Genomic DNA, 25,166 nt, shown 5'->3' with positions numbered 1-25,166 from the left:
AAAGTAATTATAGCCTATATATATCTATATTGGATTTTAGATATTTAAGTACTTAAGTATTTAAAGTATTGATACATGTTTGTTGGATTTTGAACTAATATATTTTGAATTTAATTCAAGTTTGTTATCATTGTTGGTTCATGGATTTTGTGTAAAAACAAATTAAATGGGTTGTGTCGTGGGTTAAGCAATTTAAATAGGTCGTATCGTGTTACATGCTTTATATATGAGTTATGTATGTGTTTCGGAAGACAAACATGATTAATAATCGTATCTATATCTAGCATTTTGGTGTTATATCGTTATTTTGACACGACAAGATTAGACATGTTTACACGAATTACCACATGACAGTGACATTATTGAAAATTGGTATAATACCTAAATTGGTCCCTTTATTTTTTTTTCTTTCCTTTTGGTTTCTCTAATCCGAAATGTGTACCCAATTTAATCTCTCTATCCTTAATCTTTTCTCATCTAGTCCCTATACTCTTAAAAATAAAGTAAAATAATTAGTCTATTTTAGAGTAGAAGGATTAAATAGAACCATTTTCAAAAGTAGAGAGACTACTTGGGAGCATTTCTGAGTAGATAGACCAAAAAAGAAGAGAGAGAAAAATAGAAGGGCCAATTCAGGTATTATACGTTGAAAATTTTGTTAATCTTACTCTATTGAAATAATAACAACTACACAAATAATTAAAATATGATGCCTCGAGATGCGTCTTCTCATCTGATCATCAGGTCCTAATCTCAAAGCCTCGAGATCTCCAACCCTTATCCTCTCTCTCTCTCTCTCTCTCTCACTAAACCCTGTAAACCCTCGCGAGAGCTCGAGCTCGAGCTCCGACGATGCATCTCATCGCCTTCGCGGCCGCCGGCACAGTCGTCTTCTCTCCTCATCCTTACGTTTTCCACAATCCTTGCTTCTCCTCTAATCATCGGGAGTTGTGCACCTCCGAGCCGTTGCGCCGCCGGCGAGATTTCGCCCTTGTTCGATGCTCGATCTCCAAAGTCCACAACTATGGAACCGTTGACTACGAGAACAAAAAGGCGCTGAAATGGAGCTCGCTTTACCGCCGGATTGCCATGATGGAGGACCCTGAGGCCGGGACTGCGGCCGTGCTCCAGCGTTGGGAGGCTGAGGAGAAGACGCTTGGCAAGTGGGAGCTCTGCCGGGTTGCCAAGGAGCTTCGCAAGTTCAGAAGGTTTAATCTTGCCCTTGAGGTCCGTGGATCTTGTTAGCTATTCTCTTATAATTTGTGTATTATGCCACTTGATTTCTAGATAGGCAAAAAAATAAAAATAAAAAAGGGGTTTTTGGACCACTGAGTCGATGCTTGATTAGTGTTTGTAGTCATTGATCATGTTTGTACCTTTGATGTTTGTATTCCTCATCTGTTGATATCTATGTGCTCAGTTAGCTGAATAACATTTTGCTCTTTCTCCCTGAGAGGTAGAGCATATAATTGTGAATTATAAAACTTGATTTCAGGATTTTTTTTTTTCCATAACAGTTTATGGAGCACTGAATCTATGTGCAATAAGTGCTTCTTGCCATTGATCATATGATTGTTGTAATTGCTGGATAACATTTGCTCTTTCTCCCCAAGAAGTTGAACATCCATCTATGATGAATTTCATCGTACCGCTTATATTTCTTTTCCATTGGTTAACATATGCTACTATCTTTGGTGCGATGTCAACTTTTTGTATGATATTTCAGTTATTTGTCTGATATCTGAAGTTATGTTCCTTTATGCATAGCTTCTTCAAGCTTCCTTCGATGGTTGTGGTTTGATCATGCTTATTCTTTAACAAATAAGCTATGTAATTTTGAGTTACTTGTCCTCTTACTAGGGATGTGATGTTTGTGATTGGTAATAACTTTTCTCTGCAATATTTTGTGGATTGGGATTATCATTTCAATGTGATTTGTTCGCTTATCCTGATCTTTTTTCTTATTTGCATGGGTTTTGACTTTGTCTCTAGGATTTTAACCCAACCTAATGATCTTTTTTTATCTTTCTTCCAATTTTTATCCTGATTAGATTATTGTTTGCCAATTTTTGACTATAGGATACCTGCATCAAGCTTGGTTTCATTTCATGATCTGAAAATGCTTTTTTGAACTAATTTGACTGGTATGGAGAAACTTCTGGCTGTAGAATTTAATGGTTCAGCAATAGTAATTCTTGAATGTGGGTTACTTTAGCAATATGAATATGAGACTTGATGTCACCTGCTTGAGTGTGAGTGTGCATCCATGGTATTGCTAGACTTGATATCACTTAGTTATCGATTATAGTTCTATGGATAGTATGTGTGATTTGTGATGTCAAGAACTGATTTTAAGTTAAAATATCGGTATTAACATTTGATGGTATAAAATGGCACCAAAAGTGTTAGCAACTACTTGGTAGTTTCGCTTTTACTAAGTTGTGATTCCATATGTTTTCTCAGGTTTATGAATGGATGGGTGCCCAAGGAACCCGATTTAATTTTACTTCTAGTGACCTGGCAATACAGTTGGATTTAATTGCCAAAGTACACGGCATTTCACGAGCTGAAGAATATTTCTCACAGCTTTCCGAGGTCTTCAAAGACAAGCGAACCTTTGGTGCTCTTGTAAATGCTTATGGCAAGGCAAGAATGAAGGAAAAAGCAGAAGCTGTGGTTGATATAATGAAAAGGAAAGGCTTTGCAACTGATCCATTAGTTTATAATGTGATGATGACGCTTTACATGAATGTTGGAGAACATGAAAAAATTGACATGATCATCCAGGAAATGAGGGAGAGAAATGTGCCTCTTGATGTATACTCTTATAACATCTGGATTACAAATTGTGCAGCAATGGAGAATCTAGAGGAGATGGAATGGGTTTTTGAGCAGATGGCTTCTGACAGTAGCATTAATGCAAACTGGACTACTTACACGACACTCGCGTCCATGTATATCAAGCTAGGAGCAAAAGAGAAGGCATTTCATTATTTAAAAGAAGCAGAGATCAGAATGACAGGAAGGAATAGGGTATCTTTTAATCATCTACTCGGGTTATATGCGGCTGTAGGAAAGAAAGAAGACATATTTCGGGTGTGGAGCCGGTACAAGTCTAGCTTTCCTAGCATACTAAATCTTGGCTATCAAGCGATGCTTTCAGCTTTGATCAAGTTGCAGGACAATGAAGGAGCGGAGAATATCTTTGATGAATGGCTGTCCACCACACCACTTCCTGACCCAAGGATTTGCAACCTTCTAATGGGTTGGTATGCCAGGCAAGGCCTAACTTTGAAAGCCAAGAGTGTCCTCAACCGCATGGTTGAGAAGGGTGGGAAACCGAAACCAATAACATGGGAAATACTTGCACAAGGGTATATCCTTGAGAAGCAAATCTTTGAAGCTTTGTCTTGTCTGCAAGAAGCTGCTTCATTTGAAGGTACACATAATTATTTGTGGAGACCAAAGCCTGTGAATGTGGCAAACTTTCTGGCACTTTGCAAGGAACAGAATGACATGGAGAGCATGCATGTGTTTTTGGATATGCTAAAAAAAAGGGGATGTCTTGAAAATGTGGAGTATGAGTCGCTGGTTAGCTCATATACCGACACAATGGTGCCTGGAAGAAGATGAACATTAAAACCACTATTGAGAAGCAAATTGAGCATCCAATTACGTTTTCTACGTTTTATCGCTATGAATCTGAAAGGGATCATTTCATACTTCCATCTGATGATAATGTTGTGACATTTCCGGGCGTACCACACACACCTTACGGGATGACTGAACATTGTCTGCCTTCACTACTGAATCATATGCTGTTGTCCCAACTCCAATTTTAATTCATAACAACTTCCAGCTAGAGGGCCATGTTCTGTAATTCTATATGACCTTATAAATATTTTACATCTCACTGTCATGAAAATGAAAATAGTGGACCATGCCTTTGTTTAGACAATTTGATTGTCTAACCTGTCACTTTTGTCTCTATCTTTTGTGAGGTCATTGCAGCCTTTGATAGCTAGCAAATGCTGCTAAGGGGCCAAGCAAAAGAACAAAAGTTCTCACTATCAACATTCAACAAGGAACAATGAGTACAATCCAGTCTGTACACAAGAGAATCAAAGCCAGGTATGGCAAGGACAATCAGAGAAGAAAGAAGACTGAAGTGAAGCTCTCCAGGTCCTCATGAATTGGGACAAAATGTTTTTAATTTTCTAAACAAACTAAGAACACTGCGTTGTTGTCTTGCTGTTACTCTGAGCCAGTTGCTTCTGTTTGCAGATGTTTGTTTCTTCTTCTGATAAGAAACAGTGCAACCTGGGACCCGCATTGGGGGATTCAAAGCTCATTTCATTCTCCAGAATGGAGCAATAAGAGCTGAACACTCTGGGAGCAACATTCAATTCAAATTGAATCCCAAATAAGAAATTGATTTCCAGTAAGTTCATCTCTGCCATGCTAATTCCTCCGACTTTTGCAAAGTACGCATTGTTGTAGTATCTGATACATGGTGAGATCAAACTTAGGTTAGAGAACAAAACATTTCATGTGTTCTTTAGAAATCTCAACACATATTTAATTAGTTTAAACTTCATTGTCATGATGCGTATTTGGATGCTATTGAGTTCCTATGATAATAAAGGACAATTAGGATGTGTGATGGCAACTGCCCAACTAATATGACTAATTACTCAATTGAAATGCCAGCTGAAAAACAAGTTCAAAAGGGCCCACATTTATGTGGTTAGATCCAACTACTTGTTTCAATTAGTTTTTGATTTTTATCTGCATTAATAATAAAAGCATTAGCACTCCATTTCAACATAGAGTTCCTTTCAAGCCACTCTTGCACATTATTGCATTTAGTTAGCAATTAATCAAGAGTTTTTCCCAACCATCAATGTTCTGCACATATAGCAACGTTGACATTTTTGCCACAGATGAGCATTTCTGCTGAAAATTAGGTAAGATTCTTAAGTGCTTGAGAATGTAGTAACCGGAAAACCAAAGACAAGTCTGTACTCTAAGGTTGTGTTTGTGTGTTTTTTCAGGAATAAGGTGATAACAGTATGAACTGGTTTAGTTCATTTAGGAAGAAAACAATTTGTTCTTGGTTTTAGAGGCTAACAACTTAGGAATAACCATGATTAGGCTGTATCATAGAAGAATTAGAAAGGCTCCCACCATTATAATGCTTTACATAAAGGAGAGAAGAAGAAAGACACATAAAAAGAGACAAGATAGAGAATGAGAAAAAGGGAAGGAGAAGAACAGAGAACTTCTCCAACCATTGTAGTAATGTTTAGAGAGAGGGAGAGGAGAAGGTTCTCACACAGTCTAATGTTATACAATTGGCAAAGAAAAAGAAGAGAGGAAGAGAAGAAGTAGGGAAAGAAAAAGAAGGTTCCCACACATTGTATTGTCCTACAATTCATAAAGAAAGGAAGAGACAGAAGTAATCATGTGAAAGAAGAAAAGAATGAAAGGTTCTAAAGGAGGGAGAGTGAAGAAGAAGTAGTAGTAATGTGAAAGAAGAAAAGTTAAAGGTTACCATTCTTCAAAGAAGAAAAGAGATAGAAAGAACTAACATGTCATCCAAGAACTTAGTTGCAAGCAAGACGGTAGTGATGAGAAGACGATGAACATTGAAAGAGTCGATGGAGAGATTTGGACAGTGTCGAGTGAAACGATCTAAGTAGACATAAGCCACAACAAAGCATGCTGGACTACATCCTGCATACTTGAAGATGCGCTCCAAATACTTCTTTATACTTATCCCTGGTTTTCTAACTCCTTGAAACACTGAAGAATTCTTCTTCTTCTCTTCCTCTTCCTCTTCCTTTGCTTCATCTCCATTGTTTGTTGTTGTCCATACTGATAGTAATGGTTTTGTTGTTGTTGATGATGATGATGATGATTCATTGATCTCTACTACTCTTTGGAGAAGAGAAGAGAGTGTTGTCACTACCCTTGGGTACACTTTGGATGACTCCCATTCTTCTGCCATTGCTCTCTCTCTCTCTCTCACTCAGTTTGAGGAGAATAAGAGAGATGGTAGATGGAGTAGGAGATGAGGTTTTCTAAATGAGATGTTTGAAAGTGAGAGCTATGAGGGAAAGTAGGAGGTTGTTCTCAGCTATTGATTGGTCCTTTATATATATATATATATATATATATATATATATATATTATACATGTAGTTGTTTGTGGGTGTGACTGAAGGGTAGAGAAAACATTAATTTTTGTTTAAAAAATATGGTGTATAAAAGATTTAGCTAGCCTTTGTATATTTATGCAATAAATAGATAAAAAGAAATATAATATAATTCTCTCTGAATAAATTCTTTTAAAACTAATTTTAAAAAATCAGTTAAAAAATCTTTATTTTTTTTTTACTTATAGATAATCCTCATAAATGGGTTTTCTTCATTATATTAAAAAATATATATTTTTTTACCTAATATGATTATAGTTGATTACTTTTGCTTAGGCAGTTAAAGTGCAAGAAGAAAGCTATTTCTTACACAAAAATAGAGACCAACATTATTTATATGTATGCATGGTTTCCATGTGACTTGAGTTTGTATTTGGTATTCATTAAAACATAATGATTTATATATGTTAAAAAAAAATTAATGATTAATAAAAAACATAAATTAAGAAAAAAAGAGAGCGGTGATGTATGATTCTTCATCCTCTTTGCACATGAGGATATAATTAAGAAGGCATGCAAAGTGGAATACATTTGAATGCCATGTGAACTCCCCTTCCTTCACGCTTTCTCAAACCAACTGTGATCCATCTCTTCCTTTTTTTTCTATTTTAATTTTTTTAAATTTAATTTATTTTATTTTTTAGTTTCAAGAACAATGGGAAATGAGCATTAACATAAACTCTTGTGAGCCAATCCTTATATATATATATATATATATATATATATATATATATATATAATTTTTAAAAATTAGATATAATTATTTTATAAGTTTTATATTAAGTCAACTGGAGTGACATAGAAGCAAGCTTTGAGTGTTCCAAGGTTCATAAACAATTGGAATATTTACTACATCGGGCTTAGGCATCCCCGGCCCGGCCCACTATGTTTACACAAACACTCACATATATATATATATATATGATAATATGTTTTTTGAAGTTGTTCCTAAAAAGTGAATCTAGGGATGTCCCTATAACAATCGTTAGATCACCCATCTAATGGTTGCTGTTTCATTACTAACCCTGGAGGTGGGGTTAGTGATACTAATCCCACATCACTAACCCCACCTTCGGAGTTATATTTATAATAAAACAATACCCATTAGATGATGATTTAACGGTTATTGTGGGATATTCTTAAATTTAAAAATCTAGAGATGTCCCTAGATTATCGGTCATATATATATATATATATATATATATATATATATATAAGTTGAAAATTATATTAGTGGGTAAATTTGAAATCATGTGAAAGTGAGTGAATATCTCTAAAAAAGCTAAAATTAATTCGATTAAATAAAATTTTAATCCAAATATATGGAAGAGATTTATCACATATATATATTTCAAAATTAGGAATTGGATTTTATATATTAGTGAAAATGGATAAGGCTTTAACTAATTTTATTAAATACTTTTCAATAAAATTTGTGCAAATCTCACGCACATGTATCTGAAAACTTGAAATATTTTCTCCATTAAGATTCATGCTTGTTAGTTTTTATTATTTTAATGTTTTTTAAAATCCTTTCCAAATTTATATATTCATTATTTTATAATTTTTTAGAATTTTTGGGGCATTTTAATTTTTTATTTTTAAATAAAAAATTAGAATTAAATGAGCCATCTACAAAATAGCCAGGAATGGCCAGCCCAGTCGGGCTTGGGCCATACTTTGTATTGGTCCGAGCTCTCGAATTGGTGGACCCTGTTAGCCCAATATGGTTACGAGGCGAGCTGTGCCAGATCAGCTATGAATAATACCCGGCCCACCCAAGAGTCTGCTAGGCCCATTTGGCATGTTAATAGAGTGGTATAGGCTTTTTCAAAAGTGCAACCCACCTTACCTTGTTACAAAAGCATTATAATTATTTACTCAAATTTTTACATAAAATATAATCTTGAACTTTTCTCCACAATCGCCACTGTTAAGTTAATTCTAGAACTATGACTGACTTTCTTAATCGGTTAATTCATGTTGGTATTAGAACTTAACTGTGTTTCTTTTTTTTGTAATTATTTTTAAATAATTAAAAAAAAAAGTTTCTATTTCTATATATATATATATATATATATATTGGCAAACTTGTGAATTTCATGGTCTAGTTAATGAATAGGTAGGAATTGGATTGTAGTGATTTCTTGATAGAAAGAAACCAAAGTATAATTCAGGAAGAAAGTAGAGGAATAATGACAAATAAGATAACTAACTGAATGTAGTACTTTTGATGCTTTGAGTCCTTCCAATAACAAGAGGAAGAGATTAAGAAGCTGTTTGGTTGGCAATAAGTCAAATCACATGTAAGTGGACTTATAAGGGTTGTTTGGTTGCATGTAAGTAGATGTAAGTAGTCGTGAAGTGCTTTTACATATAATAGTGTATTTGGTTTGCTGTAAAATACCACTTACATGTAAAACGAAATACACCATCATGGGTTTTAGCTGTAATTTGACTTACAACCAAATTGGTTGTAAGTGAAAATGCAGTAAAATGAAAAGTGTTAGAATCACCATAGCCCATCAACTTTTCCAACTATTCCCTTCACCACTTGACAAAACCAAAACCACCCTCCTCTCTTCTCTCATCCATCCAGCCTTTCAATCTTGCCCTCATGTCTCCATCTCGAACGCTGCTCGGTCGGAGTCGCGGTCACTGGAAAAAATTGGAGCCATCAAAGGTCTCTCTTTGCTCATTTCGATCTAGGTTTTCCTTTGTTCTATCAAGTTGTTGCTTTTCTAATTTTTTTTGTTGTTATTTTAGCTCAGGTTGTTTCCAAGCTGATATAGTTCTTATTCTTCTACAAGAGTTGCTCGGGTATTGTTCTTCTTTGCAGTCCAACCTACGTTTTCCATTGATTAAAAAAATTAATGGTGATGTTTAGCTGAGAAAGTCTCTTCCACCAATCAATTGTTACTTCTTTCCGCCGGATTATTTGGTCTCAAATTGCAACACTTGATACTGTAGACAGTGCTTTCACAATGTGCTTGAAATAGACATTGCTTTCATCATTTGCTTGAAAGATCTGATTGTGGTGTTTGATGTGGGCTTTTGGTTTTTTAGAAGGACTGTTAACTATACTTTTACAGAATACTTAGTCTTTGATTGTTCTTGAGATTGTTTGTTGTGGTTAATCTAATTAGGCCCGGAATCAAATTTTGTAGGGCGAAGAGTACTCTGATGATTAATTAGATCTTAATCTATATCATTAGAATTTTTTTTCATGAGATAGAGAAATGAATATAAGCATGGACTAATTTCTAGTGTCACGGAAATAGGAACATGAATAAGGGAGGTATTTATATAGGGATTATGTATCTGCAAATACCAATGATTATAATAAGAGATTCTTATTACTGCATTATGTTATGTTGATTGCTACAACAAGGCTAATTTCAAAAAAATCAGTATGTAGTATGTATATTTCTCTAAAATCCAATTGTCTCTTTGATTACCAGGTTTCAGACTTTTAGGACATTGTGTGAATTTGTTTCTACTTGAATTATGAAGTCCTACACTGAACTCTTACATTTTACAATCATGTCTCTGTGCAATTATTTATCTTGTGCCTTGTTATGATGCTATAGAAATGAAAAGAGGAATTTTTAGTATATAATATATCATTAAATGAAGATACTTAATCAGATAAGTAAATTTACTAGACAGTAAACAAAATGATATATCTTTATTACACCTAACACAAAGTGGATCCTCACCAGAGGCCATAGTATAATTTTTTTTTAACTGTATAATAAGTGGAGATAAATAGAGATCTTTGTAGCATAATTTTTTTAATTTTTATTTTTTGACAATTTCTTTTTGGTAGCATCCTATTCACTACAATGATATGTGCATTGTGACAATTTCTTTTTTACGACATTCTTATTTGTTACAATCTTTTGCATGATATTTTTATAGGTAGCATATTTACCTCTTGATGACTATTGTAATATATTGTAGATGGAATCAAATTACGGAGATGAAAATATTAAAGTTGCCTCAGTTGTCGCTATTGCCATTTTTGTGTTGACATGGTATAAAGGAAGGCGATTTAATTTGCCATTGGAGCCAAATTATAATAGGGATGAACAACGTTCAAATTATATTTCAAGAATAATATATGCCTCTCACGAAGCTAGTATAGCCATGTTGAGAATGAAAAGAGCATCATTTTTTCGATTGTGTGATTTACTAAAATCAAAAGGATTATTAATCAACACTTTACATGTAAGTGTCGAAGAACAAGTGGCCATGTTTCTTCACATTCTTGGCCATAATGTGCGAAATAGAGTCATTGGAGTTAATTTTCTACATTCCGGGGACACTATTAGCAGGTACTTCAACCATGTCTTATATGCTATTGGAGAACTTCGGGGTGAATTAATTCAATCACCTAGCATGAGTACTAGTCCAATTATCACACAAGATCATAGATTCATGCCATATTTTAAGGTAAATTCTCAAAGGTTATAGAATTACAATCTTTTAATTAAACCTTATATGGTACTAATAGTTGGGTTGTTAATTGCTTAGAATTGTGTTGGGGCACTTGATGGTACTCACATCCACACATCTGTTCCAACTAAAATTGTAGCACCCTTTCATGGGAGAAAACTTTATCCCACTCAAAATGTGTTGGCCACGGTTGATTTTGAATTAAGATTCACATATGTATTAGCCCGGTGGGAAGGTTTGGCACATGACGCATTTGTCCTTCGAAATGCTTTGGAAAGAGAAGATGGACTTAGAGTGCCAGAAGGTATTTTACGCTATAATAAAATTATTAAAATTAAAATATTCGATCTAATGAAATTGTGGAATAACTTCAAACTATATTCTCATAGGTAAATATTAACTTGTAGATGCCGGATACTCCACACGACCTGAGTTTATTTCACCATTTCGTGGTGTTCGATACCATCTCAAAGAATTTAGTGCACGTACACCATCAACTAGCAAAGAATTATTTAATTATAGGCATTCTTCTTTGCGTACTTCGGTGGAATGAGCATTTGGAGTTTTGAAAAACCGTTTCAAAATTTTAACTTCGAGACCATTTTTTCCATTTGAAACTCAAGTAGATATTGTCATCGCTTGTTGTATTTTACATAATTATGCTTTACAAAGAGGTAATGACATCTACATACCAAATCTTGAAGAATGGGAATCAAATATACGGGAGGTGAGAACACAATCCCAAGTCTGTGAAGAAGCACGAGAATGGTTGATAGTACGGGATACAATCATGAATGACATGTGGAACAATAGATAAAAGTATATTCGTATGTTATGCTTCTTTTTTTAAATTTTGTATGACTTGTGTTAATGTCATGAACTAGTAAGTTTGTAAATTTTTTTGTTTAATTAAACTTCGGCAAATATTGTCTTGAAGCTTGCGTTTGTAATATATTTTCTATATGTTAATTTTCTACTTTGTTTTTGAAGATACATTGGTTGTCTTTTTGTAATTGAATATTAAAAAGTATGTGATATATTGGGTTATAAATTTTGTTGTCCTTTGAATGTAGCTTTGTAATAGATGGAGCCTGAAGAGATACCATTAGAAAGCCAAGATTTTGTTGGAAGGAGGACATCAACCAATTTTCGATGAACAGCTATCATGACATCATTCATGTTAAACTGTTTAGTTGAACAAGTAAATCTTGACCTTAAATTTGATAAAGGATTTAAGAGAGTTGCTATTACTGCTACAATAAGAGCTGTTAGCGCACGGTTTAACATGGTGGTGAATGACACCCACGTCAACAATCGCCTTCGACACGTAAGGAAAATATGGTTGATGATAAAAAAAAACTCAAGAGTTTAAGTGGAGTATTGTGGGACGATACCGAGAAAAAATTTATTATGGGGAAGGAGGATACCAAATATACATACAAATAAGTTCTAAATTGGAATATATGATTAATAATTTATGCAAGATTTGTGTATTGGCCCTAATTATAATATGTATGTTTTATTTTTGAAGGCACATCCGGGGAGGAGCACTATATCAATAAGCCAATTCAAGATTATGAAGAGATGGATATTGTATGTGGCAATGACCAAGCCATAGGATATTTTGCAAGAACAAGTTCACAAAGCTCTAGAGGCTTGGGTGCACGCATGGAACAACCACCAACATCGCCAATAATTGATTTAGACAATCAGACCCAAGGTTTCAATGACTTTGATGATTTTGCATCAAACCAACCTCTTACTAATGACACACCGACAAGTTCCACTTCTAAGGCCAAGGAGAGCAAAAAGCGAGGAAAACGTGGTAAGGCGGAGGAAGAGATCATGCGAAATGTTGAGCATCAATTAGGAAGAATTGCAAATGCATTAGAGACAGACAAGAGCCAATTTATAGGTAAACAATTGCTTGATGAGATTATGATTTTGAGTGAGCATTATACGGAGTATGATCTCGGACGGGCATATGATTATTTGCTTCAAAATCTTACATAACTTACATTAAACCAAACAAAGAAAAAGCAAATACAACATTTCAAATTACAGCAAACCAAATAGATATGGGCAAACCAAATAGATATGATGCAAGTTAAAATACAATATTTCCACTTATATGTAAATTCACTTACTAACAACCAAACAACCCCATAATGTAAGTGAAAATGCTGTATTTCAACTTACATCATTGTTGTTTAGTTTGATGTAAGTGAAAATATTGTACTTACTTTTTATGTGTTTGGTTTGATGTACTGTGAGACATAAAGTCACCATATAAGTGTTATGGTGAGATTACCTCCATTGGTTTTTATTACTAATTATTTAATACTTGTCCTACAAATTAATTTAAGCTAAAATATTTAATTAATTTAAATACTTTATTTATTTAATGCATAAATATTTAATATTTATTTTAAAATAATTAGCATTAAATTTAATTAACAAATAATTTTTTTTAACATAAAATTACACTATAAAATATTTGAATCAAGATATAAGAAAGCATTTAGGATAAGAAGGGACATTGATTGCAAAGATTAAATAATTGAATTAGAATAGAAAAACCTGGGAAATCAACATAATATAATCTATTAATAACCAGCATAACGAGTGACAACACTAAAAATTCATCATTAGAAAGATTATTTAAAAAATAACTCAGAGATTAACTTAACCACAGTTAAAACACATCCACGCACAAAAATATAATTAAATCATGAGTTAACGTTCACCACCGCCACCACCGACGCCACAGCCAAACCCAGCACACCACCAACACCCACACTAATTCTTGCACCCACTCCAACACTATCTCTACCTCATAAGCCTCCTCCATGTCCACCACCATCTCCAGCCCCAAAACCACCTCCACCGCCAGATCCACCACCACTAGCTCCACCACCTCTTCCGACATCACCACTGTAAACCTCCCCCATGACCACCACCTAGACCACCACCACCAGCTCCACCACCAGATCCACCACCTCCTCCAGCGCAGTCACCTAAACCTCCACCATGACCACCACCAGCTCCACCACCAACACAATGCTTACCATAAAGGAAATCGAGAGAGAGAGAGAGAGAGAGAGAGCCCATCCACCTTCTCGTCGCCTGTGGTGAAGGAACTCACCGATGTTGGATGGTGTCCCCTGTGGTGGAGGTCATCACCTGATGGTGAGGTATAAAGGAGGTGGTTCTTTGCTTCTGGAGTAGGGGGAGGTCTAAGGGCTTGCTTTGTTAGAGTGAGGGGTGGGTTCATAAAGTAATGGAAAGGAAGGGTTGAATACATACTTTGCTTTGGGGGAGGAAATTGAAGTAAGGGTCTATTTTGTGTTTGGTTTGGAAGTAAAGAAAAGAAGTAAGGTTATATCTTATTATTACCAAAATGCCCTTGTGTTGCTCCAATTCAAACACAAAAAACATAAGCAGTTGGATTATTTTTATTTATGTTTTTGCACAACTAATCAAATTTTTTGGTTTGGGCCTTTGTCATTCCAACAAAAAATTTCATCAAAATTTTTAAAAAATTCCACAAATGTAATAAAAATTATTGTAGCACCAAAATACATAATAAAATTTCTGTAGCACTAAAAAACTCCTCAAATGAGTATAACAATTTTCATAAAACCACCAAAATACATAATATTTCATCTAAATAAACCACCGACAATATACATAGTTTTCTCAAATTAAGCAACATACGCATTGCTCCAACATTGTAACATAAAATTGTTCATCAAAATAAACCACAACATTGTTCCCTTGCATGACACATTGCTTCAACATCTAAATAAACCATAACACATTGCTCTCAAATTAAGCAACATATACGTTGCTCCAACATCTAAATATGGTATCTAAATAAACCATAACACATTGCTCTCAAATTAAGCAACATATACGTTGCTCCAACATCTAAATAAACCGTAACACATTGTTCCCTTGCATGAAATCAAATCACATTGTTCATCAAAATAAAGTCAAATCAATATTGATTTGGCAAGATAAATCATAATACAAAATGTATAGTCATTAACATATACCAAGTAAAACTTCTCATATATTACATGCTTGAGTCAAATATTAATCATAATCACATATAATTTATCTATTACGAAATCTAAAATGATATCGAACACATCTAAAATGATATCTGTCATGCTCCGACCCGCAGGCCCACGGGATGAAACAATTGCCGCCACAATCCCGAGGAGGAACACTCCGCCACTCAACCCTCGGGGTGCCGTAAGGCTAACCAACAATTTGGAAATAAAAATATTTACATGATGCACAACGGAAGTATTAACAACAGCAACCACAACAACGATACAAAACAAGTATAAACCAATAAAGCTTTACTTAAGCCATAATATATATATATATATATATATATATATAGCTATTAGTATTTTTCTAACAGAATTATGCTAATTAGTTCCACTCACCAACTTAGGCGAGTATAGCCTGCGAGAGTGTTACTTCTACGCCAATTCCATGCCTCAAGCCAAACCCTCACCATCTAACTAACCACGACCACACACACACAGGCACACACAAACAAGAAAAGAGTAAGCCAAAGAAACACCAAGAAAAACCCTAAGATTAAGCATGTAAAACAAACCTCAAAGAGTTCAAGGATTAGCTTAAAACTAAGACTAGGGATTTCCAAAGAATTCCAAAGGTTCTAGGCTTCCCTCTAAGCCAAAGAAACCAAGAAAACAAGGAGAACTCACCGGTGTCATAGTAAAATCAAGATTTCTACAGTACCCGAGACCAAACTCATCAACAATCCAAGGAAAAGACACATTAATCAACAAATCTATGACATCATTTTGAGCTCTTAAACATCCTTCTTTTCCCCACCAAAACTCTACAAAAATGCCATCAAAACTCATGGAATTCAAAGGAATACTAATTCTATGGATACAGGGTGCAATATTAGGGATTCACAACTCAAACAACCTTCAAATAGCCAAACAATGACAAAGATTTTCAAAACATGTTTCCAAGGAAGAGCGTGAGAGTTAAATAACCATTTCAAGAGCTAAAAGCGCAAGCACAACATAGAAGATGCATATTTTATCCAAACAAATGAATGGAATGGATAATTACCTCATAAACTTCAAATCAAGCAAAATTTGAGAAGAAGAAGAGAGGGCAGCCATTGGAATGAAGAAGAGAAGAGTTAAGAGATGAATGAGAAGCTTAGCCTCTAAGGAACCTTGAATTTAAAGAAATGGATAAAGTTTTAAGGGGAAATGACCATTTTGCCCCTAAATTTTCAATATATTAACCAAAATGCCATGGACTTCAAGAAATGACTAAGTTACCCTCATGCTTATGAAACAAAGACTAAAGTGAATAAGCATTTGGTTAAAGACAACAATGCCCCTTGTACATTCAAGAAAAGACATTGGTGAGTAAGCTTGGGTGATAATTACTCAAATGACCCCAACTAACCCAATAAATGCCGTGGAAACCCTCTACAGTCCTAATGGCCAAGAAAGAAAAAATAGGAAGGAGAATGATGAGCCAGGTATCACAATATCGAACAAAAGCATGCCCAAAAAAAAAAATTAAGAGAATCAAACCTGAAGTAATTAACTTTGAAGCTGTTGATGCTTCAAGATCAACCGTAATTTCAATGAGAATCCTAAAAGCAAGCAAAAGTGCATAAATTTGAACAAAAAAACCAAACTTTATCATATATTATATCCAACAAATAAAAGCATTCTTATTGAATAAAAAACCCAAACTTTATCATGTATTATATCCAACAAATAAATGCATTCCCATTGAATAAAAAGAAAAATCTAAACTTTATCATACATGGTCATTATATCCAACAAATAAATGCATTCCCATTCAATAAAAAAACCAAACTTCATATTTCTCCAAGATGTTTTAGCCCTTGCTTCCATCTTTGTGCTATGTAATCTTGCTATGTTGCATAATAAATGTAAATTATCCACTTGCATGTCCAACATTTATTATATTAATCCTGTTCCATTGTGGCATCTAAAACTAGTTAAAACACACACACACACACAAATAGAGATCTTATTTAACAAACACAATCAGTTGAAGTTCTAAATCCAGGCATTCAAACTCAAACCTTCATACAAACAAGTTGATTGCTTTGCAAACAAAAGCTCAATGCCCAAAATGAGAGACTGAGAAAATAAAAGGCTAGGAAAAACCTCTCATTGCGAATGGTGAGGTTGGCGGCTGATAAAGATCGGAAGCTGAGCAATGGGAAGCATAGATAATAGTGGTTCCAACATAATAGAAAGGGCAAAGTTTGTAATTATAGAAATCTTAGAAGGGTAAAATTTTCCAAAAAAAATAGTTAACCCTCCCCAACCCACCATTTTGGTGGGTTGATGAATGGAGGGAAATGGGAGGTTTTCAACCCCCCAAAACCCTTCCAAACCCTTCTAAACCCTCCTCCCAACCATGGGTTCAAAGAACCCTTACTTTATGAACCCTCCAAAACCCTTCCAAACCCTCCCACCCAAGCAAACTCTAAAGGAGGTGGTCGTCTCCTAATGGTTTGGCAAAAGTTGCTGTGAGTTGAAATACTATAAAATGGTGGTCCACTGTAAAACTTTTCACATATAAAAGTTACTTTTACCTCAAACCAAACGCTAAAAAGCAAGTTTCACATGTAAAACTTTTTACATCACACATACTTACATCTACTTGTTGCTAACCAAATAACCCCTAAATGTAAGTGAGCAAATGGCAATCAAGATGGAAAAGAAAACATAATGAAGAAAAAGCAGAAATCATCAATGAAATTATTGCTAAGGAGATAGTAAAGCCAAAGAAGATTGATTGTAGAGTGCTTCAAGAAGAAAGTAGCTTGAAAGATGGTTTGAGAGATTTTTCCCATGTTTTAACTTATTTAAAGGATGTTTTTTTTTTACCTAGATGAACGGTTAGGCCACTAAAGAAGGTAAGGTCATGCACAAACCTCGGTGAAGCAAGTGGGGCAGGACTTGCGCACACGTGAAAGCTGGGACTACCATCACATAACTACTACTCACACTCTCAGAAATGTGCCATCACCCAAGATTCAAACTCTCACCACTTACTTAAAAGAAGTTGATGCAGAAAGTAGAATCAAAGTCAAAGAAACATAGGCATGGCACGCGTGTTGTTCTTACAACATGCAAGCTTTTCAAGGAAAAGAACAAGGGATTGGATTGTAGAAAGTATGTGGGAAATGTACCTAGAATTCAAGGCGGGGATGAGTTTCACTTATAAGTATAATGTTTCTTAACTGGTGTTCGTCAGAATATGTGTAACACTATTTTTTTTGTGAAAGCACAATGAGATGAATATAGTTATGAGTATTTTTGCTTATAGGAATTATTCAAGTTTTGCCAAGAGCTTACAAGAATTGGTGTTTTATGGTTCTAAGCTAATGCTTGGAAATCTTACACTTAAAAATAGCATCAATGTTAATAATTCCATAAAAGTCATTTGGGGGATAAAGGTTCTTTGAGTTGCTGAAACTACAAAATCAAAGGAAAAAAAAAATTGTGAAGCATGTTTATGATGGGCTTTATCCTGTCAAAAGGTTCATTAGAAAGAAAGGTTATAATGGGCGTTATATATATATATATATTTCTACTTTAAAAAAGTTGTCAGGATAACATGAGCTTGGGTTAAGTATCATGGCACAAACCCTCACTCTAAAAGACCAATTTGATGGATTTGATAGAGGGGGGTTATTTGTCCTTTATAAACCTAAGGACCACTTACTACACAGCTAATGTAGGACTAAATTAGGTTGTGACCCCATAGTAAGCTCCTCTAACCTAATCTTTGACTATCTTGTTAAAGGTCATAAGGGGGTAATTTGATTATAAAAATTAGTCCAAAGACCTTTTGTTCCCTATGGTGATGACAATAATACCCATACCCGACCCAACCTGACCCGACCCGATTCGAGTTTGACGGGTAAAACCCGATTTGACCGGGTTTCGGGTTGGGTTCGGGTAAAACCCGACTTGTATGAAACGGGTGCGGGTGCGGATATGGGAATTCTAATACTCGACCCGTACCCGAGCCCGTACCCGACCCGAAATTAAAATTACTAAAATATTTATATAATATATATATGTATATATACATATATATATATATATATATATATATATATATATATATATACTAATATGTTCTACAACTTCACAATTTAGGGTTTTTTATTTTTCCTCTTTGTTTGGTCTTGTAATTATATAATAATTTTATTTTATTTTATTTTATAAAAAATTATAATTACTTTTAAGTTATTTTTTTTATAAAAATAATATATTTTTTATTAATTTTTTTAATATTGGGGCGTGGGTGGGTATACCCGTGGGTACCCAATTACCCGTCGGGTGCGGGTGTGGGTTTGGGTTTTTAAAACCCGTCGGGTTCGGGTTCGGGTTCGGGTATATTAGTGGGGTATCGGGTACGGGTACGGGTATGGTATACCCGCACCCGGCCCGACCCAACCCGTTGCCATTCCTAGTTCCCTAGGGCAATTTAGTCCCCACACCTCTTATGCCCTCAAACAAGCTTTGATATCATTTTTTTAAATGGAAATCCACTCTCAAAGAATGATATGATAAAGTCAAGAACAATATGATAAATTTAAAATATTACTATTCTTTTTATTTATTTATTTTCAAACAAAGACTTTGGATGTACAGAATTTAAATGTGTTTTTTTATATATATTTTGAGATTTTTTTTATATATGCCATTGCTTTATATATTTATTTTTATTTAACAACCACAATATATGATATTTATTTAAAAAAACTCATATTATCATTTTTGGTTGTTAACAATTTCCTCTATTAAATATTTGCATTAAATGATGGAAATAGGCTCACTATTTAATAATATTATAATAATTTTATATTTTAAATTTTTTTTTAAATTTTCCATTTTTCATTATATATATTTTAAAAAAATAGTAGATTATTCATTTAAAATAATTATAATTCATAAATTAATTAAACAGTGACAGATATTTCCATAATATTCTTTGATGGTAGCACAAGACTAACATTGAGTTATTTGAAAATTGCCATAAAAGTGGATAATTCAGGAGGTTCATGCTAATAATTAATAAAAATAGTATTACATCACAATAATATCTCAAAGTGGAGAGTTATATGAAAATACCCATATTTTTTATAAAATATTTTATGTGTCTTTTATTTATAGTTATATGGAAATAGTTCTTATTATCTATTTAATCTCAAAAATGAATGCCTATAAAAACTAATATATATATACACACACACACCCCCCTTCTTATCAAATTACTCAGCTATTAAGTATAAAATTAACAAAAACTATTAAAATCATTAAACAAAAAAACCTTGAAAATAAAACCAATATTGCATGCAATTTTTTTGTGAATTTAAAAATACAAAATTATGACTCTTATTTCTATTTTTTAATTATAAAGTATGATAATTTAATGAATTTGATATCGGTCATATACCAATGTTGACAACTTCCCCCTAACAGAGGTCAAATAGAAATTAAAGCCATAAATACACAAATAAAGACAGGATAATTCCCAAAAAATCTCAGACATCTTGAAAATTATATTAACTTTTCTTGAAAAAGAAAATCCATTAAAACATATGAAATTTTTTTTTAATCAAATTAAATACCAAACCTTGGAAAGAAATTGAATACCAACTCTTCTAGATGAAAAAATTTATATGATTTGATATTGTTCATGCACCACACACTAACCGAGAAAATGAAAATAAAATAAAATCTCTTCTAATTTTACAAGGATAATTCTGTTCAGCCATGCTTGTAAGTTGGTTCATACATGCATATATGACCTAAATATATTAACTTTCTAACAAGAAATTATTATCATAGATAAATTATACAGGAAAAATAAATAAATAAAGAGCTATAAGTCTATATCTGACAGATTTATTCTGCAAGTAATCCAAGAAAAGAGAAAACATAATTATGAAGAAAAATACAACAGAAAAAAAAAAAGAAATAATGTGAACTTGCAACATGAAAGCACAAATTTACAGCTTTACTACCAGTGGCTACTTGCCTGAGCTCAATAAGCATGAATTGTAAGTACATTGCTAACTGGAAAATGAAAATGGCTGTCACACCAAAATGAGATGGATCATTCATGCAAAGCCCAAAACTAAAGACCACAAACATTAGCCAAATGATTAAATATGTTTAACTAAAATTTAAACTTTTCTTTTTCCCATAATTTAACCAGAAGATGTGGCTTCTACCTATATTCTGGACATGGCACATGGCTGGCTCTTGTTTTGAGCTTTATATAAGCTGTGCTTTTCGAAGGTCTGACACTACACTACGATCTTCTCGGCCTCTTTCGTTGTACAGCACCTGGAGAAACCAAGGGGTTTAGTCAGTAGTATTTAGAAGTTTTTGTACGGAAAAAACTAAAATAGTGTCTGACCTATAGGATCTGAAGGAATTTGGAACTCATGTAACTTTAAATCTAGATCTAAACCTTGTTTCAGTATTTGATTAAAGAAATGTGGCCAAGATGCTGCATCTGCAAATCTAGGTTTATTGTAAAAATGTGGGATTTCAACTCGCCATAAATCGAGATCCATATCTTTTATCTCTAAATAATGCTAACCATGTGTATGGTGCCAGGAGAGAAGTCTTGCTTGTACTAGGTGCATTGCACAAAACTGTTGGAAGAGCATCATGTCACAATTAAAATACATCTACAACATTCATCTTCCAAGTCACTGTTACATGGCACATATCCAAATGGTTTTAGTGCAATGCACCTAGTGTAGGCTAAAAATTTCCTTGGGGGAGTAAATCTTTGTCTAAGGCATACCTTATCAATGATACCATATTCAACTGCTTCACTGGGACTGAAGTATTTTGGTCGCCTGATGTCTTCCTCAATCTGCTCCTTAGATTTTCCTATATGCTTTGAGTATAGGGAAACCTAGCAAATGCCAATGGGTTAGCTACTATAATAGGATTGAGATATGAATTCTTATCAAATTTAGAAAAACTTACATGAATGAGACTTATTATTAATTTTTACAAGTACTTACCAATTCATTCTTCACATTTTTTATTTCTTTCCTTGCAAGATCCACATCTGTGGCTTGTCCTTGGAATCTAGCAATTGGCTGCATATTGGAAAAAAGAAACAGTATGTAAACTCCTATCGTTGACTGTGAAAGATCTGCAATATATAACATTAGGTCCTGAAAATTTACACTAAAGAGTATAAAAGCAAATACACCTGTTTAATCATAATGGTGGATGACGGAAGAGCCGCTCGATTTCCTTTAGCACCAGCAGCCAAAAGTAGAGCTGCTTCTCCCCAAGCATTGCCCACACACAGTGTGAAAATTGGGGGCTTAACATATCTGTAATTTGGGATAAAACCATAGTTAGTTATCATTTATGTACCAACTAGGAAATAAACATACATCATTTATTCATCTTTAAAGTAGACTCGTGTCCCAATATAAATATCAAAGAATTACAGGAATAAATCAACTTTTAAAAGAATATTTGGGGAACATGAACGAAATGCTACAAGTACATGCTGATGACAAATTATGCTAGGCCAACTCAGTTTGCCTATAATATACGAGAAAACCTCTCCAAAAAATGCAAGTTAGACAGAAATATCAAGGAAAGGGAAGATCCGAGAAGTGGCATGATGCATCTCTATTTACAGATAGCCATCCGTGGTAACAGTCACATTCAGAATCAAAAACTCGTGAAAATGGGTAGAAACTAGCCTCATGACATCATAGATTGCAAAAGCCTCTGTCTCATAACCCAACTTTTCTCCACCCTGAAAGAGATAATAAAAGACTACATATTAAATCTAGAAAGGTCATGACTCATTAGAAGATGTAGTATAGTGTGCTCGGAAACATATCTTGACAGCAACTAATGAAGGAAAGGAAACATATCTTTCACAAGCTCATGCACATACATAAAATAAATCAAAACTTTCATAAAGTTTCATAGTAAGGTGGACATGCCAATAACAACACCAGCAATACAGATCAAGTGACTGTACATCATTAATAAGGCTAATAACTCCTTGGGGAAAGCTACTGATGGAATAGAATAGGCCACATAAAGCACATATCACACTCCAAGAAATGGACTAATGTGAATTTATATGAATTATAGGCAATACTGCGGTAGTATTCAAGAAGAATATATAAGTCTTTATGTTAAATGATATTTAATATTTAGAATGCAATCATTACGACTACTCTTCAACACATTGTTGAGTCCTTTGAATTTTCACAACACAAATTATACAAGAGGAGCATATGGTGATATGCTTTAAGAACCTGCTATTACTCTAATACGAAAAATACCATCAACTCAAAAAGTTATTGTAAGACAGTTGATGGTAGTTTAGCACTAAAAGGAGTAAGTTGGCAAAAGAAAATCACAAAAATGACTCAGTAATGTTGCAGGTTTTTGATAATCAAAATCTAATTACATATGAGAACTAGAACACTGACACAACAAGACAAAATATATCCTTCTTTTTTTTTGGTAACAATCTTGGTTTGAGTGCCCTAATTTGTTATCTTAAATCAAATTATTTCATGTTTCTATTCTTACCAGTAGGAGAAAATTGAACAATGTCTCAAGACCACCAACTCTTGAAATGAAACCATTATATGTGACACAGCGCAAAAGAACAAATGGGAATTCTAACCTTGGTCGTGCCAGTGGAATTTATGTACAAGTAAATTGGCTTTTCTGCATCTTCATACTGAAGATAAAGAAACTCAGCTAGGATCAACTCTGTAACTGAGGGCACAAGGGACATACCCAAGTACACAATCCTGTTCTTATACAAGTAAGATGCTAGATCTGGAGGCGGTTGTTCCCATGCATTTCCTCTCAAAAATGGTATGACCTGTTAATGAAAATAATTGCAAGAAAAAGATTATGAAGGATGCAATGCAGGCTACTACAATAAAATACTTGTTCCTCAAAATTCATACAACAAAAAATATTCTGCTTCAACATTATAGTTCTCAAGCGAAGCTTTATTTCAACCAACTATTTACATCACTAATAAGACAAGGTAATCAAGCCAAACCCAAAAAGAAATGTAGTTCATGACCAACATTACTGTGGAAAAAAAATTCTGAAATTGCTTGGCAACAACTAGAATAAAAATGTTAAGACATCCAACAAAACTGGGTTAGGAATTAAATAGTCCTTTTGGAAATCAATTTTTACTCCATAAAATTCTAATACCCTCCACAGAAGCACAAAAAACTTCATTTTTGAAAAATATCACTTTGTTTAATTGTCAAGAGAGAATCAATGAAGCTGAGTTACTTATTTTCTCTTTCAGACTCTAATTCAAGATCAACAATGGTTTTATATAATAAATTTCTCTCCTTTCGTTCCTTGAAGAACACATTGCAGCATGCCTATCTCATATCCCCGAAGTCCTATCATCCAAAATACCATAAAATCCAAAGCATATCACCTTAAATCTAATCACTTCGATTACAAAACCTAAAGCCTTAATGAAACTCATCAGAAACACAAAGAAAATGCAATAATAATTTCAAAAACACAAATTCAGTCCATCTACAAAACCCTAACCATCAGAAACACATCAATTCAACAATCCACAACCCTAAAAGTCAGTTGAAAACGTTACCATAGTGACAACGCTGCGCTTGCCACGGGAGCCAGGTGGGGAAGGCCGAAGGGACAGTGAACGGATCTTCTGGCCAGAAAACTCACTGGTAACGCCGCCGCCGACGAAAGGGGCGACGAAGTCGCTGGTGAGAGAGGTCCGGAATGGAGCTCCGTTGTAGAATCGGGTCTTGCCGGGCTTGGAGGAGAGCGAGGGCATTAGAGTTCCGAGAGAGCATCGAGGCGCGGAGAGAAAGACCTCCATTGAAGGAGCTTCAGCGAGCTTGAGATGAGATTGAGTTCTAAGAGCAGTGATAAATGAGGTTCCTTTGGTTTTTTTTTCCCCTTCATTTTATAAAATAATTAAATATTAATTTATAATTTATAATCATTATATATATCATAAACATACTAGGGCTGGCAAATAATCAAACTGTTCGCGAGCAGCTCGAGTTCAGTTTGATATTGGTTCGAGTTCGATTCGATCATTTTAATAACAAACTGAACTTAAACTTAAATTTGAGCTCGAACAATAAACGAGTTGAACTCAAACTAGAGTCAGCTCGATCGAGTTCGGTTCGAATTTCGAATATATATATATATATAATATATATATAATATATATAATATTATATATATTATATATATATAATATAATAATTATCATTATTATTGGTTGTGTTTTTAAATTTATTTTTAGTTTTTAAAATTAAAATAAAAATTAATTTAAATTACAACAATTTTTTTTTAATTATTTTTTCTTAACCGTTGGATCATTT

The 25,166-nt window shown here is 34.0% G+C and overlaps 3 protein-coding genes and 1 long non-coding RNA gene across 4 annotated transcripts; 1 reads left to right on the top strand and 3 right to left on the bottom strand.

Annotated features, from left to right (window-relative positions):
* Positions 1–793: 793 nt before the first annotated feature.
* On the top strand, positions 794–3,958 carry LOC120272094 (pentatricopeptide repeat-containing protein At1g02150). The gene is made up of 2 exons (XM_039278836.1): positions 794–1,227; positions 2,464–3,958. The coding sequence occupies exons 1-2, from the start codon at positions 853–855 to the stop codon at positions 3,631–3,633; spliced, it is 1,545 nt and encodes a 514-aa protein (XP_039134770.1). The 5' UTR covers positions 794–852; the 3' UTR covers positions 3,634–3,958.
* A 94-nt stretch (positions 3,959–4,052) lies between these two features.
* On the bottom strand, positions 4,053–6,143 carry LOC120272095 (cyclin-P4-1-like). Its single transcript, XM_039278837.1, has 2 exons — positions 5,592–6,143; positions 4,053–4,503 (listed from the first exon to the last, which is right to left on the bottom strand). Exons 1-2 carry the CDS (start codon positions 6,008–6,010, stop codon positions 4,227–4,229), a joined length of 696 nt encoding a protein of 231 aa, XP_039134771.1. The 5' UTR covers positions 6,011–6,143; the 3' UTR covers positions 4,053–4,226.
* An 8,561-nt stretch (positions 6,144–14,704) lies between these two features.
* Positions 14,705–15,870, bottom strand: LOC120272687. The gene is made up of 3 exons (XR_005540241.1): positions 15,803–15,870; positions 15,136–15,213; positions 14,705–14,941 (listed from the first exon to the last, which is right to left on the bottom strand). It is a non-coding gene; the product is annotated as an uncharacterized LOC120272687 (long non-coding RNA).
* Positions 15,871–20,667: 4,797 nt separating this feature from the next.
* Positions 20,668–24,722, bottom strand: LOC120271445 (ATP-dependent Clp protease proteolytic subunit-related protein 4, chloroplastic-like). The gene is made up of 7 exons (XM_039278123.1): positions 24,410–24,722; positions 23,444–23,647; positions 22,497–22,552; positions 21,989–22,115; positions 21,795–21,872; positions 21,569–21,682; positions 20,668–21,099 (listed from the first exon to the last, which is right to left on the bottom strand). Exons 1-7 carry the CDS (start codon positions 24,650–24,652, stop codon positions 21,028–21,030), a joined length of 894 nt encoding a protein of 297 aa, XP_039134057.1. The 5' UTR covers positions 24,653–24,722; the 3' UTR covers positions 20,668–21,027.
* Between the last annotated feature and the right edge of the window lie 444 nt (positions 24,723–25,166).

Source organism: Dioscorea cayenensis, chromosome 11 (assembly GCF_009730915.1).
Source record: "Dioscorea cayenensis subsp. rotundata cultivar TDr96_F1 chromosome 11, TDr96_F1_v2_PseudoChromosome.rev07_lg8_w22 25.fasta, whole genome shotgun sequence".
Taxonomy (NCBI): Eukaryota; Viridiplantae; Streptophyta; class Magnoliopsida; order Dioscoreales; family Dioscoreaceae; genus Dioscorea; species Dioscorea cayenensis.
The sequence above is the reverse complement of the archived record's forward strand: the minus strand, read 5'-3'. Positions and strand labels throughout refer to the sequence as shown.